Source organism: Canis lupus, chromosome 18 (assembly GCF_011100685.1).
Source record: "Canis lupus familiaris isolate Mischka breed German Shepherd chromosome 18, alternate assembly UU_Cfam_GSD_1.0, whole genome shotgun sequence".
Lineage (NCBI taxonomy): Eukaryota > Metazoa > Chordata > Mammalia > Carnivora > Canidae > Canis > Canis lupus.
The window spans coordinates 48,597,956-48,613,818 of record NC_049239.1 but is presented as its reverse complement, the minus strand read 5'-3'; the positions used below and the strand labels follow the sequence as shown (position 1 = coordinate 48,613,818).

The window sequence follows — 15,863 nt, the reverse complement described above, 5'->3', positions numbered from 1 at the left end:
CAGATGGAGAAGGGAGGAAGGAGGAATGTCCCAGATAGGTGTTTGGGTCCTAACTCAGAGCTTTGGAGAACTTCTCATTCTCTCATGTGGCTCCATCTTAAGTGACCTGGTTCTGAGTACTTTGTTTTTCCCAGGGACAAAATCCATGGCTCCCCCATGATTGGTCCCATCAGTGGTGGGGTTCCCTCAAGTGCCTGGTCCTGCATACATCACAGAATGGAAAGAGGGCTGCAGCCGAGCCAACGCCACTTTCCTGTGCTGAGCGGGAGGAACAAGGGCATAAGTGGGAAGGCTTAAGCAAGAGGCAGGCCGAGGCCAAGGCTGAGCCCTGGTCACAATAGTCAGCTTGGTCCTTGGGTCATAGACACTCGGGGCCCTTGGGAGTGAGCATTCCATCGTCCAGGGACGTGGAGCGGGGGAGTTACTCCAGATGTGGATTGTCTCCCTCCCTGTGGGGACCCTGACCTGTCATTACTTCTTCCCTTTCCTCTCTCCCTCCTTCCTCCCATAGTTATGTACTGGGGCCCTGTTTGAGGCTCTGGGGATAACACGGACCAGGTGAACCTGGGCCTCCATTCCAGAGGGAGACGGCAAGGGGCACATACACACATAGTAATTCATGATGCCGTCCGTGCCGTAGCGGGCCTGCCCAGCCGTGTGGGCTCAGCTGGGAGGTTTGGGCCAGAGAAACCCCAGTGGACCCCTCTGCGGTCCAGGGTCACTGTGGCTGGAGCCACCAGCCCCCCGTTGGCCACCTCCCACCCTGCTTGCGAGGCTGAGGTGCACCCTCGGAGCTCTGCCAACCGTAACAGGGAAATCTTAAGTTTGATTTCTTTACACTGCCAGCTGCAGGGTGATTGATGTTTCCTTCTTGGCAGGAGGAACCTTCCACGGATGTAAAGCAGTTGTGTAGAAAGCCAGGGTGTACCCCCAGCTGTCACATCTCCCCCGTGAATGGTGGCCGGCCCGCCGCAGGCCTGGGAACACAGGGACCAGTGTGACGTGGCTGTGCCTTTGAGGGGGCCTTCCATCCCCCGGCACTGCCTCTGTCTCCCTCTTTCCCTCCCTCCTCCGCCCCCACCTCTGGTGCGCCTCCCAGCCTGTGTGTGGTCTGCACCAGCAGCTTGATTTCAGCAGCGGGGAGGAAGCTGCCCAGGTCAGCGATGGCCGCTCTGCTTTTCCAGAGGTGCTGTGCATGCTCATCAAAGCTTGCCGCTTACAGAGTGAAACGGGAGGGGGAGGGGGGCTTTTCATTGTCCTCTGCATAACCAGGCCTGACCAGATGTGGCAAGCTCCAGCTCTGTGGCTTTCTCAAGGGCATGAGCCCTGGGGACCCCCCCCTTGGATCTGGGAGGAGGGACAGCTTCCACCAGAGTAATGGAAGCCACGGGCTCAGAGGGAAGGGTCTGCCCTGAATGCCCAGCAGGGCTCAGAGGCAGGGGGCCTGACCAGACCCCACCCAGGACCCCCACTAGAGGCCCAGTAGAGCCCACATCCCTGCACAGGAGTGGCACCTTGAACTCCTGTCTGTCTCCTCCAAGACGGGGCGGGGCAGGGGGCATGCTCCCTGCTTCCTCAGGAGGCCGCAGAGGCCACCTACCAGCAGCCAGCCTTGCTGTTCATCCTTCAGAATGTGGGCCTTGCTCAGTAATCCTATCGTAGCACTTGCAGAAAGACCTAAAACCTAGAGAACTCCTCTTACCGCGATCAGAGCAGGGAACACCCAGGCTCCTGATAGCAAGGTACACTTACACTCTCCTAAGGATGTGTCTTGCTTCTCTAACGCTTCCCTCCTTTGCTGAAGACACGTTGTGTGTTGGCTTTTAAGGAAGCACAGCACTTGTGTTTTCCTGCGTGTTATTTCTCAGAGCTGACAGCCTGGTCTGCGAAAGCAGGACCCCTCCCGGTGAGCCTCTTGTTAATTTTCAGAGAATTATGTAAAGATCTCTGTGTGCACATAATGCCACGCCATCGGCTCCGGACCGTGGAGAGGTGGGGGGCAGGTGCATCCGTCAGCGCAGGCTGCTACAACAGAAGACGCAGGCCAGGGCTGAAGCCTCAGACGTTCATTGTCTCCCGCTTCTGGAGGTTGGAAATCTATGGGTCAGCAGGGTTGCGTTCAGGGAAGGGCCCTCTCCCTGGCTTGCAGACGGCTGCCTTCTTGCCTTCTTGCTGGGTCCTCCGTGGATACGTGGAAAAGAAGCGCTAGCATCTCTCATTTTATAAGGACCCCTGTCCTGTCAGGTCAAAACCTCACCTATGCATCTTCATTCAGCTGTAATTGTGTCTGCAAAGACCCCGTCTCCAAATACAGTCCCATTAGGATTAGGACTTCATGGTGATGAATTCTGGGGGGATACACACATTCAGTCCAGAGTGTAGATCGTTTGGGGTGATGATATGAAACGGTGTGTTGTCAGGGGGCCAGAGCAGAACATGAGTATAGGAGATGCCCCCCCCCCCCACCGCCCCAAGTTTTAAGTTTAAGTGTTAAGAGAAAAGAAGAGGATGCAAGGCAGGCTGCAGGACACCTGCAGCCCAGGGAGCCCGTGGGGCCTTCTCTCACCTGCCTCCCACCCATTCCCAGTCTGATGCCAGCAGGGCCGGGTGGCCAGGCACAGGGGGTCCTAGCTGTGTGGCTTAGGCTTTGAGTTAAGGCTGGTAGAGCACCAGCAACCCACACAGGTGGGGTTTCTTTTTTAACACCCCCAATCCCAACGTGCCGTCTTACTTAGGATACTACTCTCTGCGTGTTCATACAAGGCTTTCCATCCATCAGGCTCATTACCATCCCTGCCCAGAGCCTGGGGGGTAATGGGGTGTGTGTCGACTTCATTTATTTCACTAAGCCGTGTTAATCAGACAGCCCATCTCAGGAGAGAAACGTCAAGCTCTCTTTGCACCCCATGAGAGCTTTTAAAATTCTAGCCCCTGGTAATTCTCTGCTGCAGAGCCTGGTGGTCTCTGTCCTTTATAAAGAATGCCATGGCGTCTGACAGGGACAACCGGGATCCCTAAGTGGAAAAGTCTCACAGAGTCAGGCCATTTTAGATCAATTCCAGATCAGATCATGAAGAGTGGGGCTTCCATAATGATTCCAGAAGCTTCTGTCCCATGTAGCCTGTTCTTGCTCAGGGAGCCTCCCGCCGGCCTCCAGCCCCAGCTCAGCTGCCCCGTGGGTGGGTTCTTTGAGACCCTTACTGGAGCTGAAAGTTTCATGTGGGTTTGTCCTGCCAGGCAGGGTGGGAGCCCCGGAGCTCCGGGCCGTGTCACCATGCTCCCCTCTGAAAGCCCAGTGCCCAGCACGGTACCAGGCACACAGCCGGCTCTCAAGAAGTGTTCGTTGACTGAATGGGTGCTGTAGCCGGGAGCTGACCACACCAGCCCTGGGAGGCTCAGCCCCATCTTCACGAGCTCTTACCACTTGCTCTCCCCCAGCTCCTGTACCAAGAGTGGGCGAGCTACGGGGTCTTCTATAAGTACCAGCCCATCGACCTGGTCAGGTAAGAGGGGATGCCAGGTAAGAGGGAGTGGGCCTGGCTGCTCAGAGGCTGTGGGAGGCAAGTCCCTGGTTTGGCGTCTGTTGGTTTTGACCTCACTGAATACTTGGCACCTGGGAACCTGTCTGAGGTTAAGGAGCCCTGGTCACCCATAGATTTGCTGGAGAAAGGGCTCTGGGTGGCCGATGGGGCTTGAGAGGAAGGAGAAAGCTGTCCTCTCTCCAGGGGCAGGAAGAGGAGCAGATGTGTGTCCTGTAGGGACTTGTAAACCCGAGTCCAGCCCATGAAAATTATTAAGCTCCTGAAGGCACCAGAGGCACGTAATGTGAGGAGGGTTGGTTCTCATGGCACCTCCAGGCCAGAGTTCTTTCCCACTCCTACGCTGAGTGGGGTTTGGGACGGAGCCCTCCACGCCCCCAGCCTGCATGTCACACATGGGATGGCCCACCTTCCCAAGGACGCCGAGGACAGGGGCACCCCGCACCTGCCGGCAGGGCCCAGAGCCCCCACCCACACCCTCTGAGCCCTGCTCTGAAGAACCCTGGGCCCTGTTGGAGCTGTTCCTTGCTGGGCAGGGGGGTGCTGTGCTTCCCACACTGGTGTGCAGTGAGCATCAGCTTGTCTCTCTTTGGCTTTGGCCTGTGGTGCAGGAAGTACTTTGGGGAGAAGATTGGTCTATACTTCGCCTGGCTGGGTGTGTACACCCAGATGCTCATCCCTGCGTCTGTTGTCGGCATCATCGTCTTCCTGTACGGATGCGCCACCGTCGATGACAACATCCCCAGGTAGGCACATCCCTCCTGCACACACGTTCTGCTCTCGGAGAAGCTGCATTCCCCTTTGCGGGCCCTGTGTCCCTACACTGGGCCCCCAGCAACCCCCAGACCCCCAGGAGAGTGTGGGGGCCTTTCTGAGCACAGACGCCCCCGGAGACTCTCTCTCGTCTGGGGGAAGATGTAAAATAACCGTCCAACTGCTTTTCCTCCTTGGAAGGTTTTTTTGCCCTCTTTTAAGAGGTTTTAGTTAAGTGACAGGGAAATGTGCTGCTTCCTAGTGAGCCCAGGCGATGAGACAAAGGGCTCTGCCCAGGTCCCTCCGTGGACTCAGCCCCCTGGGTCCCCCATCTCAGCGCTGGCTTCCCTCATCCCTGGGGAAGGGTGGGGGGGCCCGGGAGGTTTTGCATGGACAGAACTAGAACTGACTCTCCTGCTGCTGCTCACCACAGGTTACGTCAGGCATGGGGAGCTCCTGGAGGAAGGCCGGGGGCCCCCAGACGGCCTGGCCTTGTGCTGGGGTGTGGTTCTCCCAAAGTGGCAGCCAGAACATGAGTCAAGCGGTGGGAGGCCGGGGGCCACGGTCCCCCGTGTGCAGGGGAGTGTCCTGTCTCCCAGCTGTGTGCCCGAGCCCGAGCCCTGAACCAGAGGCGACTGCATGGTGTGTCCAGCACGACAGCCCCCCCACCTCCATCAGGGACCCTGCTGACAGGCCCTGCCTTCCAGGCGCGTGCATCTCTCAGGGACCAAGTCCGAGGACTTCAGTCCCATTGTATTTCTTACAACTCAGCCCAGCGTCTCCAAAGCAGCGCTGTGGCTTGGAAAATTCATCTGTGGTTCCAGTCTGTAAAGATCAAACGGGTCCCTTACCTGGCCAAGAGACTGGCTCATTATGGCTCAGCGGCACAGAAGGGCCATATCCGGCAAATTTTTGTGTAAATGATGCTTTGATGCATGAGTAACACCTAAAATATTCCACCCACCCAGGATCAAAACGTCAAAGGAATCTGGCTTCCGTCCCCTCCAGGGCTATTTTGGGCATAGACAGGCCAGAGGAAGCCTGTCCCTCTGTTGGCTAATGTGACATGAGGCCGCGGCACTTGGGTCGGACAGTGACTATAGGTGTGATGGGTCTTCAGCTCCAAAGCTCCAAGGGACATGGCCCGTAGAAGGGCCCCTGGGGGCTTCACCAGCCCCCCTGCCTCCCTTCCCTGGAGGCTCCACGCAGCCAGCGGGGCCTCGGCCAGGAGGCTCTGCCCGGGCAGGCCTGCCCTCCCCAACCAGGGCTCCGAGGTCCCCTAGGCCAGGCCGTCGCCACCTCCCGACACACGGCCAGGGATGCAGACCACCTTGGCCACTGCCTCGTTGGTGCCTCGGGCGAAGTGGGAGGTGTGCGTCCCCTTTGGAGTCTGATCCACCGGGTCTGCAGGGAAGCCAGCAGCCGGCCACCCCCGCCCTGCCCATCCCCTCCACAGCAGACCTTCCCGTTCCTTGTCTTTATTTTGGCTGTGGGTCGTGAAGGGCGAGGCGGAGGGTGTCAAACCAGCCGAAAAAGGCTTTTTGTCTGGCTAGCCTTGTTTATGCCAACAGGGAGGAGGGCTGGGCGGCGGGCAGTACCCCCCGCAGGCAGAGCTGCAGGGCCTGGCCCCCGCCCCCTCTGGGCTCTGGGCCCTGCACACATACACCCTGGCCAGGTCACCAGGGCCCCAGGAGGCCCAGCGACAGTGGGGGCTTTTGTCAGCACCTCCCCCCGCCCCACAGCAGCTGTGCTCGGTTACCCCCGGGATAGTAACGGTGAGCACCACTGTTCCGGGGGCTTCCTGTGTGTTCCCTGGTTTAATCCTCCCGACAGCATGGATGTTCTTCATTCCCAGCACCCCCATTCTACAGATGAGCAAACCGAGGCCCGAGGAGTCTGTATGACCTGCCCTAAGCCACACAGATCACACAGGGTAGAGCCCAGCACTGAACCCAGAGCTGGCTGGCGCCCCCCGCCCGTGTGTGCCGGCCCCTCTTCCACGCATGCACACACTCCCACATGCATGCACATGCACGCTCACTTCCCCAGGCGCTCCGAGGCAGCAGCCTCCTCACCATGATCATCTTTCCATCTCCATGCCTGACACAGTGCCTGGTACACACGCATGTACACAGTGTTTTCACAGCGTAACTGAGAAGTGAGCCCGAATGCCCACCGCGCCGGCATGGGGGTCCCCGAGAGCCTTTCAGCAGGTGTTCCGCTATGGGCCAGGTCTGATCGTGTGTGTAAGTTCACCGTGCATCCAGAAATAAGGAACAAAAACACCCCCTGCTTCAGCCCCCGGGAACGAGCACTCCTGCCTTGTGTCTATTATAGCTCGGTGTCTTATCCAAGTCAGCAGACAGGAGGAAGTTCAGGGCAGGCCAGAGCTGGAAGGGCCTTACTCTGGTCCCTCTCCTCATCTTCCAGAAGGAGAAACTGAGTCTGAGGCTCAGGGGCCTGGCCAGGGGCACAGAGGGCAGGAATAGCCACAGAAGGACCCAGGAGCAGTGTGTGAGAGCCATGCAGGGCTTGGGCTTTACAGATAGAGAACAGGGCCCAGTCCCCACTCTGCTGTATGACCCTAAGCACGTTACTTCCCCTCTCTGGGCTTATTTCTTCATTGATGAATATGGGGTCATAGTAGCCCCCAAAGCTGGTCTGGGCCAGGTGGATGCTCTTGCAGGCTCCTGCTCACACAGCTGATGGCCTTTGAGTGTTGGTATCTTTGAGTATCAACAAGAGAGGGCCTGTGTGCCAGGGTGCTGGTGGAGGAGGGAAGCCACTGGGCATCGTACAGCCCCCCTCTCGTCTCTCTGCAGCAGCTGGGCTCTGGCCCCAGACTTTATGTTTGCCCAGCAGGCTAACAACCTGTGTTGAATGGGACCCACCATCCCAGCCAGGCACCCCTTGGCTCCTGAGCGAGCCCTGCACAGTGGTGTCCCTTGCCTGGACCACCCGTCGGTGCATTCCTTCCAACCCAGCTATCTGTCTCCTCTGTGCATCCCAAGCGTCCCCTGAGGCAGATGCCCGGGCCTCACCCGAGGCCAGCTGCCCCATGGCATCCCTGCCAGGACGACTGAGCCTATATGAACGGCAGTCTGCATAGTGCCTGAGATGTGCAGGGACACGGGAGGGGCACAGCGTGTCTATGGCTTCACCTGTTCCTCTTGCTATCCTCCGGGGCCTTACAGCATGAGCACCCAGACAGCACCCGCTGTTAGCACAAGCCCGGACAGTGCCCAGCTAAGAGAGGATGCTGGCCATGGGCCCCTGGCTTCTCCTAGAGGTGGCTCCCATACAGGCTGTGGGTCCTGCTGCCTCAGGTTCCCCCATGAAGTGAGCACTCAGCAAGTCCGGACAGGCCCACACCCAGAGTCAGCTGCAGAAATTGCAGGCCTCATGCAAAATGAAAATGCAAGAGCCTTGTTCAAAATCATTAAGAATTTTAAGGTGGTAACAGAGACAGGAAGTCAAGCTCAGGCCCTTCTGAGCTCAGGGATCCTTGGGATTGCATGTGTCACCTGTGTCCGAAGCTGGTCCTGGAGAGAGAAGGGACATGGACACCAGCTGCAGCTGGCCGGCGTGCCTTATCGGTGTCACCTCACCAACCCGCTGCTCAGGACCGGCACTCTGTCCCACCCCCGCGTGGCTCCCAGCACAGAGTTCCTACGTGTCCTCACCTGGGGACTTACAGGCTGATCCCTGTCTTGCAGCATGGAGATGTGTGACCAGAGACACAACATCACCATGTGCCCGCTGTGTGACAAGACCTGTAGCTACTGGAAGATGAGCTCAGCGTGCGCCACGGCCCGGGCCAGCCACCTCTTCGACAACCCCGCCACTGTCTTCTTCTCCGTATTCATGGCCCTCTGGGGTAAGCAGAGCACGGCTGCCCCGGGTCTGTGGGCAGAAAGCAACTTCGGATGGGTTCCTACATTCCCTTCCTTCCTCCTTGTTTGCACAGGCAGCAAACATTCACCAGGAACGAACGCGGGAGGGAGGGTCGGGGGAAAGGACACCCTGTTGTATCTGCAGGTGAGCAGGTCTGTGCTGTGTTCCAGATGCAGACTGGTCCTTCTGACCCACGTCTTATGAACAGCAGAGAAGGGTGCTTTGCTCTGAGAAATGGGCCCTCTTTCCTGGGACAAGGATCATTGCCCAGGAAGGCAGCTGCTTGAGCGCCGAGAGGGCCTGGTGGTGCTGGGAAGGCCCTGGGGCACATCTCTCATTGGGTCTGCGCAGCCCCCCTGCAGGCTCCACATGCCCACTTTACGGGGAAGGACGTGGAGGCACAGAGATAGTTGATGTGAGTTTCCCAGGGTCACTCGGCTCCTGGGTGTCCAAGACCAGGATCAAACGTGCGGTTTCCAGAGCCCATAGCCTTAAACCCTAGACTCCACTGCCGCCCCAAGTCCAAGGCACCCAGCTCCTCCTCTGGGGACGCTTCCCTACTTCCGTACCTGACTCAGACTCTGGGGGCCTGGGAGGCTGGTGATGGAGGTGGCTAGATGCATTTCTGCAGGTGTTTTTTGATCAGGAGACTGGTCCGTTCCCTCCTCTGTAGCCCTGTTAGAGCTTTGCCAAGGGGGCATTCAGGGTTCGGCCCCCCAGCAGCAGCGTGCTGAGCTGTCCCCTGGATGCCAGAGTCTGATCCTTGCCTCCAGAGACTCCCATCTAGAGGAGATGGAGCTGGACACAGAGAGGCCAAGATGCCTGCAGGAGTAAGTCAGGACAGCCTTCCTGGAAGAGGTGTGAGCCCCTCCAGCATGTTCTGAAGATGTCGAGGGCAGAGGTGCTGGGCATGTGAGGTGCGGGGACTCAGTGTAGAAACAGAGGGGCCTGGCAGCAGCCGGGCTGGCACCTCATGGAGCCTCACTTCGCTGCCGAGGGGCCTGTGCCTGGCTCTGCACACTCAGCATCGTCCCCGTGCACGGTGGGTGTGCCAGGGGCGGCGGCGGCGGGCTCAGGAGCCAGTCACAGAGGCTTTGGTTCAGGTACTCCATTGCTGAGTGCAGTGGGTCGTCAGTGACATGCCAAAGCCCTGGACTGGGGAGAATTTTTCAGAATCTCGGAATCCTCGAGGTTAGGGACATGAGCTTCTCACCTCGGCAGCCACCCCAGGGAGGCTGGCAGCTCGGGGAGTCTCACTGCAGGAAAGGAGGGACCGTGGAGGCAGAACCAGCTTCCCTGCGCCGCTGGCAGCCTCCCTCCCCGCCCAAGAGGGTCTGTTCAGCCCGAGGTATCAGCAGGGGACATGTCAGCGAGGAAGGGAGCTGCAGGCGTCCCAGGGCCCGAGGGTGCCGCCTGGCCCCGTCTCCCTGGAGCGGGGAGGCTCAGGGTTGGCTGAGCCTGAGGTCTGGAGGTAGAGAGTGCAGGCAGAGGAGGGGAGGGCTGAGCAGCCAGGCTGGCTCCTCGGTCACATGTCCACACTCACTGGAAGCTGAGTGGGGGGTGACTGGCAGTGGCCGCCAGCTCTGGGACGGGTCCTGGCGAAACTGTGAGCTGGAGCATCTCGCCTCGCATGCTGGGCACCCACCTCCCCACCTGGGATCTAGAGCACAGCCTGGTGTCCTTAGCAGGAGCGCCCACCCAGGAGTCTCCCTCCCCGAAGCCTCGGCTGCGACCCCATCCTTGCTGCTTGGGTGGGGGTGGTTCCCCACAAGCACCCTCCGGTGGGCCCCTGAGCCCATGTGGCTGCCAAGCCAACATCCACCAGTGGTCCATGGGGTGACCGTGACCTGACCTGCTAAATGGTTCGGTGCCCCTCTGACTGTCCAGGCCACCCAGTGGGCATTTATACCCTTGGGACTCAGGCTTCAACTATGCCCCCTCCCTGCCTCATCCCTGGAAATGTCAGCCTCCTCGTCTGTGAAGCAGCATGGCAGGGATCAGAGGTCCTGGCCGCAGAGCATCCACCAAGCTGAGCACGTGGCTGACTCACTAGGGGTCCTGTGCCATCATCACACCCACGGTGGCACTGCCTACACGTGGGGCGATGTGAGAAGTAAAGATGTTCGTGACAGTGCCTGGCTGGAAGAGGGTTGATCAGTTTTATGAGGTGCCTGTGTTTGGGGAAGCCAGGAGGCAAAACTGATGTGTCTGCTGTCCTTGGAAGATGACAATCCAGGATTCAAGCAGGAGCAGCATGTGCAAAGGCCTGGTGGTAGGGGTGCAGGGCCTGGTGAGGGCAGCCTCTGGGGGCAGAGAGCAAGGGGAAGGGTGCAGGGGGAATCCCAGAGTCCCAGCAAGGGCCTACCGTAAAGAGCTCAGTGTTCTCACTGAGGAATCAAGAGCCAGTTGGCCTGCAGTATTGAAGGTGTTTTTGTGTCTTATCCTTGAGTCAAAGACAGCAAATGTAAGGAGCAGCTTGGGAAGAAGTGGAAGGAGGGCTGACCCAGCTCCGACAGGGACAGTGGCCAGCGCTCTTCCTCAAGACCAGAGGGAGCTCCTTGGCAGGTGCTTGGGCCAATGGTGAGAAGCCAGGTTATCCCCAGGGGCCACAGTGTGGCCGGTCGGGGAAGGGGGCCCATGGGAAGGACTAGAGCAGCAGTCAGGAGACCTTGTCAGCCCCTCCCCAGCCCCAGGCTCCCCAGTTTTGTCCCACCTATCCCCACATTCCCCATGGGAAACCCTAAAAGGAACCCAGCCCCCAAGCCCCAGGTGATTGTCTTTCCAAAGGTTTCCCCGACAGAGAAGGACACTTTGGTCGTGGCAAAGGTGCTTTGTTTCCGCTCTCCTGCGGGCCTTTCCCGGGGTTGAGGAGAAGGTGGCAGGCATGGCTGGGCCAGCTTCGTGTGAAGCACGTGGGGTACAGTTGCAGCCCCCACCCCACGACGAATGGGGCATCGGCCTCAGGGGTCCTGCCTGTCCGGCTGTAGCCTCAGGGTGGGGAGGAAACTGGCCCCCTGAGTCCCCGCACACACACGTCCTCCTGGGGACAGAACATAAGTCGCAGGTGCACAGGTGCAAGGCACCGCTGTGGGCCACTTCCTCGCTGTGGTGAGAGGCCAAGGGAGGCCAAGGGAGGCCGGGAACGGGGCACAGGCTGGGATCCCGAGCTTTCAGCTGAAAGACATCAGTCGCAAGCGTTCCGCGCCAGGCGCCAGGCCAGCTCGTGCTGCAGGAGCCCTGAGAGCTCCATTGGCTTCTGGCCATCGCAAGCTTCATCTCAGAAGTACGAGCACCCTCTTCGTCACCTGCAGAAACACACACGGGACGTACGTGGGGGGCTGCACTTCCTTCTTGGGCCATCGTCATCCCCGTGCGGATGCGGGTTGTGCCCGAGCCTCAGAAAGGTGGGTCCGTGACCCCCCAGCTGTCAGGAGGAGGCTGGCCAGTCTTGTCCCTCTCCCCCCAGGCTCAGAATGGCTCTGAGCGCCCGCAGCCTGCGCACACTTGGATGATAGAGAGTATCCAGGACTATGTCCCCACCCCAGCTCCCAGAAGCTCCTGCCCCGACCCGGCCCAGCCCTGCCTCCCGACTAGGCTGGGGCTCTGGGCTCATCGGTCCCACTTGTTGGAGCGAACAGCCTGGACCTAAATGCATAAAATCCCACAGTCTCCCTGTAGTTCTCACCCTGGGGCCCCCACAAGACAGGATGGTTACCCCAGGATGAGGGCGCAGCGAGGGAGGTGCCTGGACACAGCACCCTTGCTGGAGGACCCTCCCTCGGGTGCCCACCCCACGCTTGCCTGGCCCTGAGCAGGTCTGCAGGTTTTGCACAGTGCACGCCTCCCCTGCCTCCCTTAGGCTTGCCTTAGCTTTAAAAAGACAGCAGGTCTTTTACAGATTTTTACATTTGGAGATTCATCTGTGGGATTTGGGGAACACGGGAGTTCTGCTGGAAAGATTTGACACTTGTTTTGTGCAGTGAGGACTGGGGAGCCAAGAGAGGGACTTTCCAGCCAGCACCACGGGTGTGTGACCGGCATCAGCAGGCTCGTGTTGGCAAAGACAGGCGCTTGGGAGCACGGACTGTGCTAGACTCTGCCTTGCAAGGTACAGGCACAGAGCAATGAGGTGGCGCCTGCGTCCCAGGACGTCTGCTCAGAGTGGGAGCCAGGCATGTGCAGAAATAAGCATAGCCTCATGATAAATCCCATCACGTCTCTTGGTGGACAAAGGCAGTCTTCCAAACAAGACCATCAATAAAATCCTAGGTCACCAGCTCAGCACAGGGAGAGATTTCCAGCGGTGAGCACTGTGTGAGCCAGCCAGGGAGGTAGTGAGCACCCTGCTCCAGGAGGCATTCAAGCTGTGTTGGAAGACCCTTTGCTGTGGTTATTGCAGAGCTTGGGGAGGTGGTAGCTATGTGTGGTTCCGCTGCCCACCCTCGTCTCTCTGGACCCTGGGTCCGCCAGGAAACACCTCCGAGCCACCCCCACACCACCCTCTGCTCCTCATTTTCAGCCTCCCTGGCCTTCCTCAAGACCTCAGCACTGGTGTGCGCTCTCCTCCCCACTGCCTCTCTGGTCTGGGCCTGGGAAGCTCCAGGCGGAAGCTGGAACACCTGCTGGCCAGGCGCACAGGCCTGGGTCCCTGCCCTGAGCTGGGAAGGTTCACTGGGCAGCGCATTCGAGCCCCCGGGGGAGCTCAGCTTGCACAGACTGTCAGCTTGACGCTTGGGTCCGATCGATACCCAGCAGGGTGGGCTCTCTCCCAGGAAGATGCAGTGAAGTGGTTAATGGTGCCGCAGATCCCAGGCCAGACTCAGGTTCAGATCTCTTAGCTCTGTCACCTTGCAGCTGTGTGACCTCAGGCAAGTTGCTTCTGCTCTCTGAATCCCCAGGCGTAAAATGGGGGTAATAATATAAGCCACTCTGAGGGGTGTTGGGAGCCTCAAATTTGTCATTCCTTGTGACATCCTCGGGGCTGTGCCTGGTGCCAGGTGTCATATTGTGTTCACTGGTACGTGGGTTCGGTGAACACTTGCTTATTGAATATGAGAGAAGAGCCTGGACCCTGGGAGGCTGGAGCCCAATATAACCCTGTGCTTGGGGATGTCTGTCCGTGATGTGGCCTCACCCCATCCAAAGGAGAAGACCCACTTCCATTAGGCTCTCTGCCAGGCACCGTGCTGAGCATCGTGCGTGGGGTGACTCACTGATGCCCTGGTTGCCATAGGAGGTGGGTAGCTTTATTGCCCCATTTGACAGATGAGCAAATGGAGGCAGCTTTCCCAGGCTTACACCAGAGATGAGAGGCAGAGGCAAGAGTGGAGTCCAGCACTCTGGTTCCCCGGCCCCGGGCATGGGCACCTGTCCCTCCTCCCTCTGCCTGTGGGGTTAACCTGCTCTCGCCGACATGCCCGCTCGACACAGGCCTTCCTCCTCCTGACGAGATTATCTCAGATTTATCCTCACCTGGACAGCTCCCCCATCTGTCCCCAGACGCGCCTCCGTCCCCCTGAGAACCTGCATTGAGGGCTGACTGTGTGCCAGACCCTGGGCAGGAGCCCTGCATACAGTGACCTCAGTGGTGACCCAGGAGCCCTGGAGGGAGGGTCAGTTGTTATCCTCGGATGAGGACCCCGCAGCCCAGAGAGGGAGCGCGGCTGCCCGAGACCACACAGCTAACAGCTCTAACGGACATAACACGCCCCGCCAGGCCCGTCGGCTCTCCAGCTCTAAACCAGTGCCCGGTCACCTGTCTCCATGCAGACCTGCTCCAGGCTCCGTCCTGTGCCCTCCTGGGGGAGCAGAGGGTCTCCCAGAGGCGGCCGTGAGGGGTGGGCAGGCAGGGAGGCTCACCCGGCCAGGACCGAGCGATCTCGTCCGATTCTGGGCACCTGCTCAGGGCAGCCAGCGTGCGGGGTTCACACTTCTTTATCGAGCACCTGCTGTGTGCAGAGCAGGGCCACGTAATGGCCTCAACGGTGTTGGCCGGCCCTTACCAGCTCCCCATCCTTGAGAGCAAAACGTGATTCCCTCCCCGCAGGTTGTAGGGAAGGGGGCGAATCTGTGCTTCTGCTGGTTGCCTCTCCCCGTACACACACACACACACACACACACACACACACACACACGCCTCTTCAGCTTCACCTCCACCTCCACCTCCACCACGGGACACAGCAACGTGCCCGTCTGTCAAGTGCATGTTCGGTCTGCATGCTCTCTTTGGGGGGAAAAGATAACAAAAAAGCCACACCACTCCTGGGAAGCGCTCACTTTAGGAAGAAAGGAGCTTATTATAAATCAAGACAGAAGTAACAGGAAAGAGCCTGCGGGCTTGGGAGGTGGTGGTGCCATCAGCCCCAGCCAGAGGTGGAGGGAGAGGGAGCGGGAGACGCCCCCCTCAGTTCCCCGCCCCCCCCCCCCCCCCCCCCCGCCTGCACAATCACTGTCTAGCGTAATTAGCAGAGACCTCGAGGTTAGTTCCCTTTTAAATCCCTTATTCAATTATTTGTTTGTTGCCCTCCAGGGGCTCGTCTTCCCATTGGTGTGTCTGCTTCCCTGTGTCCTTTCTTCTCCTGTCCTCCAGCTGCTAACATTTCTGCTGGCTCGATGACAGATCCCGGACCTGCCGCTGCCCGCAGCAGGAGCCGGCCGTGTCGCCGTCCCCTGCACAGTGGGGCCCGCTGGCCCAGGCGCTGAAGCACTGGTCCTAGAGACGCCAGCTTGCTGCCGCCTGGGATTTATGACATTTCAAAGCCTCCAAGAAGGTGTCACACAAAGCAACTTTGAGCCCCATTTAGCTATTTGCTAGGATCAATTTTCTGAAATTATGGCATAATAATGGGGTTTTAACTGCTTGTCAGTTCCACGCAGAACAAAGGAGGTTGTTTGGTTTGAGTCCGGCTGCAAGAAGCTGCAGGAGGGTGGCCCCCATCTTAATGAAATGGTGGAGGTGTGGTTGAAACCCCTCCAGGGCTGTGCCCAGCCAAGCACCCCGAGCCAGATGGGGGTGTAGACACAGCTCCTTTGTGATTCTTGCTGGAATTAAATGGCCAGAGGAGACTCGGGAGTTAATTAAGTCTCTTTGGGGGGCGGGTAAATAAATGGGGTGCCTGGTGACTCAGGGAGCCCCGTCTCTACTGCTTGCTCAGAGAGCTCCTGCTGGTCCTGCAGCTCCCAGGGGAGGCATCTCTGGTCCCCACCCGGAGGAGGAGAGGTGTGCGGCTAGCAGACACTTGGGGCATTGGGAGCCAGAGGTTCACAAAGCCGGTCTCTGCCCTTGGGGGTGACATTGTAAGGAGGACGCCCCCTGGCCTGTGGAGCTAGCATCTGAGCCCTGCCTGTCCCCCAGGGGTAGTAGAGATGAGACAAGAGGTGGATGGAGGAAAGTAGGCCAGACGACCGGGAGGTCAGGGCTTCAGACCCTTGCGTGCTTACCACTGGCCTGCCCGGGAATCTGAATTTTGGCAAGCTCCCCGTCTACTGCCTCTTGTCCCCGGCCCTTGGCAACCATCAGTCTGCTTTCCTTCTCAGTGGGTTTACTAATAACCATCCTGGGTGTTTCACGTCAACGGAACCATACCAAGCGTGGCCTTTTATCCCGTGGTCACCCTCTTAGCCAGACACAGTGGGGCTCCTTCCTCATGGGCCAGGTCGGAAGATGTGTAGATGGGG

General features: G+C 59.0%; 1 protein-coding gene across 4 annotated transcripts in view; it reads left to right on the top strand.

Moving 5' to 3' along the window:
* Nucleotides 1-15,863, top strand: part of ANO1 (anoctamin 1) — an 81,444-nt gene that overhangs the window by 32,421 nt on the left and 33,160 nt on the right. For all 4 annotated transcript variants that reach the window (XM_038563653.1, XM_038563651.1, XM_038563652.1 and 1 more), the window contains 3 exons: nt 3,439-3,503; nt 4,151-4,285; nt 8,009-8,169. In XM_038563653.1, the coding sequence (XP_038419581.1) occupies nt 3,439-3,503; nt 4,151-4,285; nt 8,009-8,169 (361 nt within the window). The remainder of the gene's footprint in view (nt 1-3,438; nt 3,504-4,150; nt 4,286-8,008; nt 8,170-15,863) is intronic.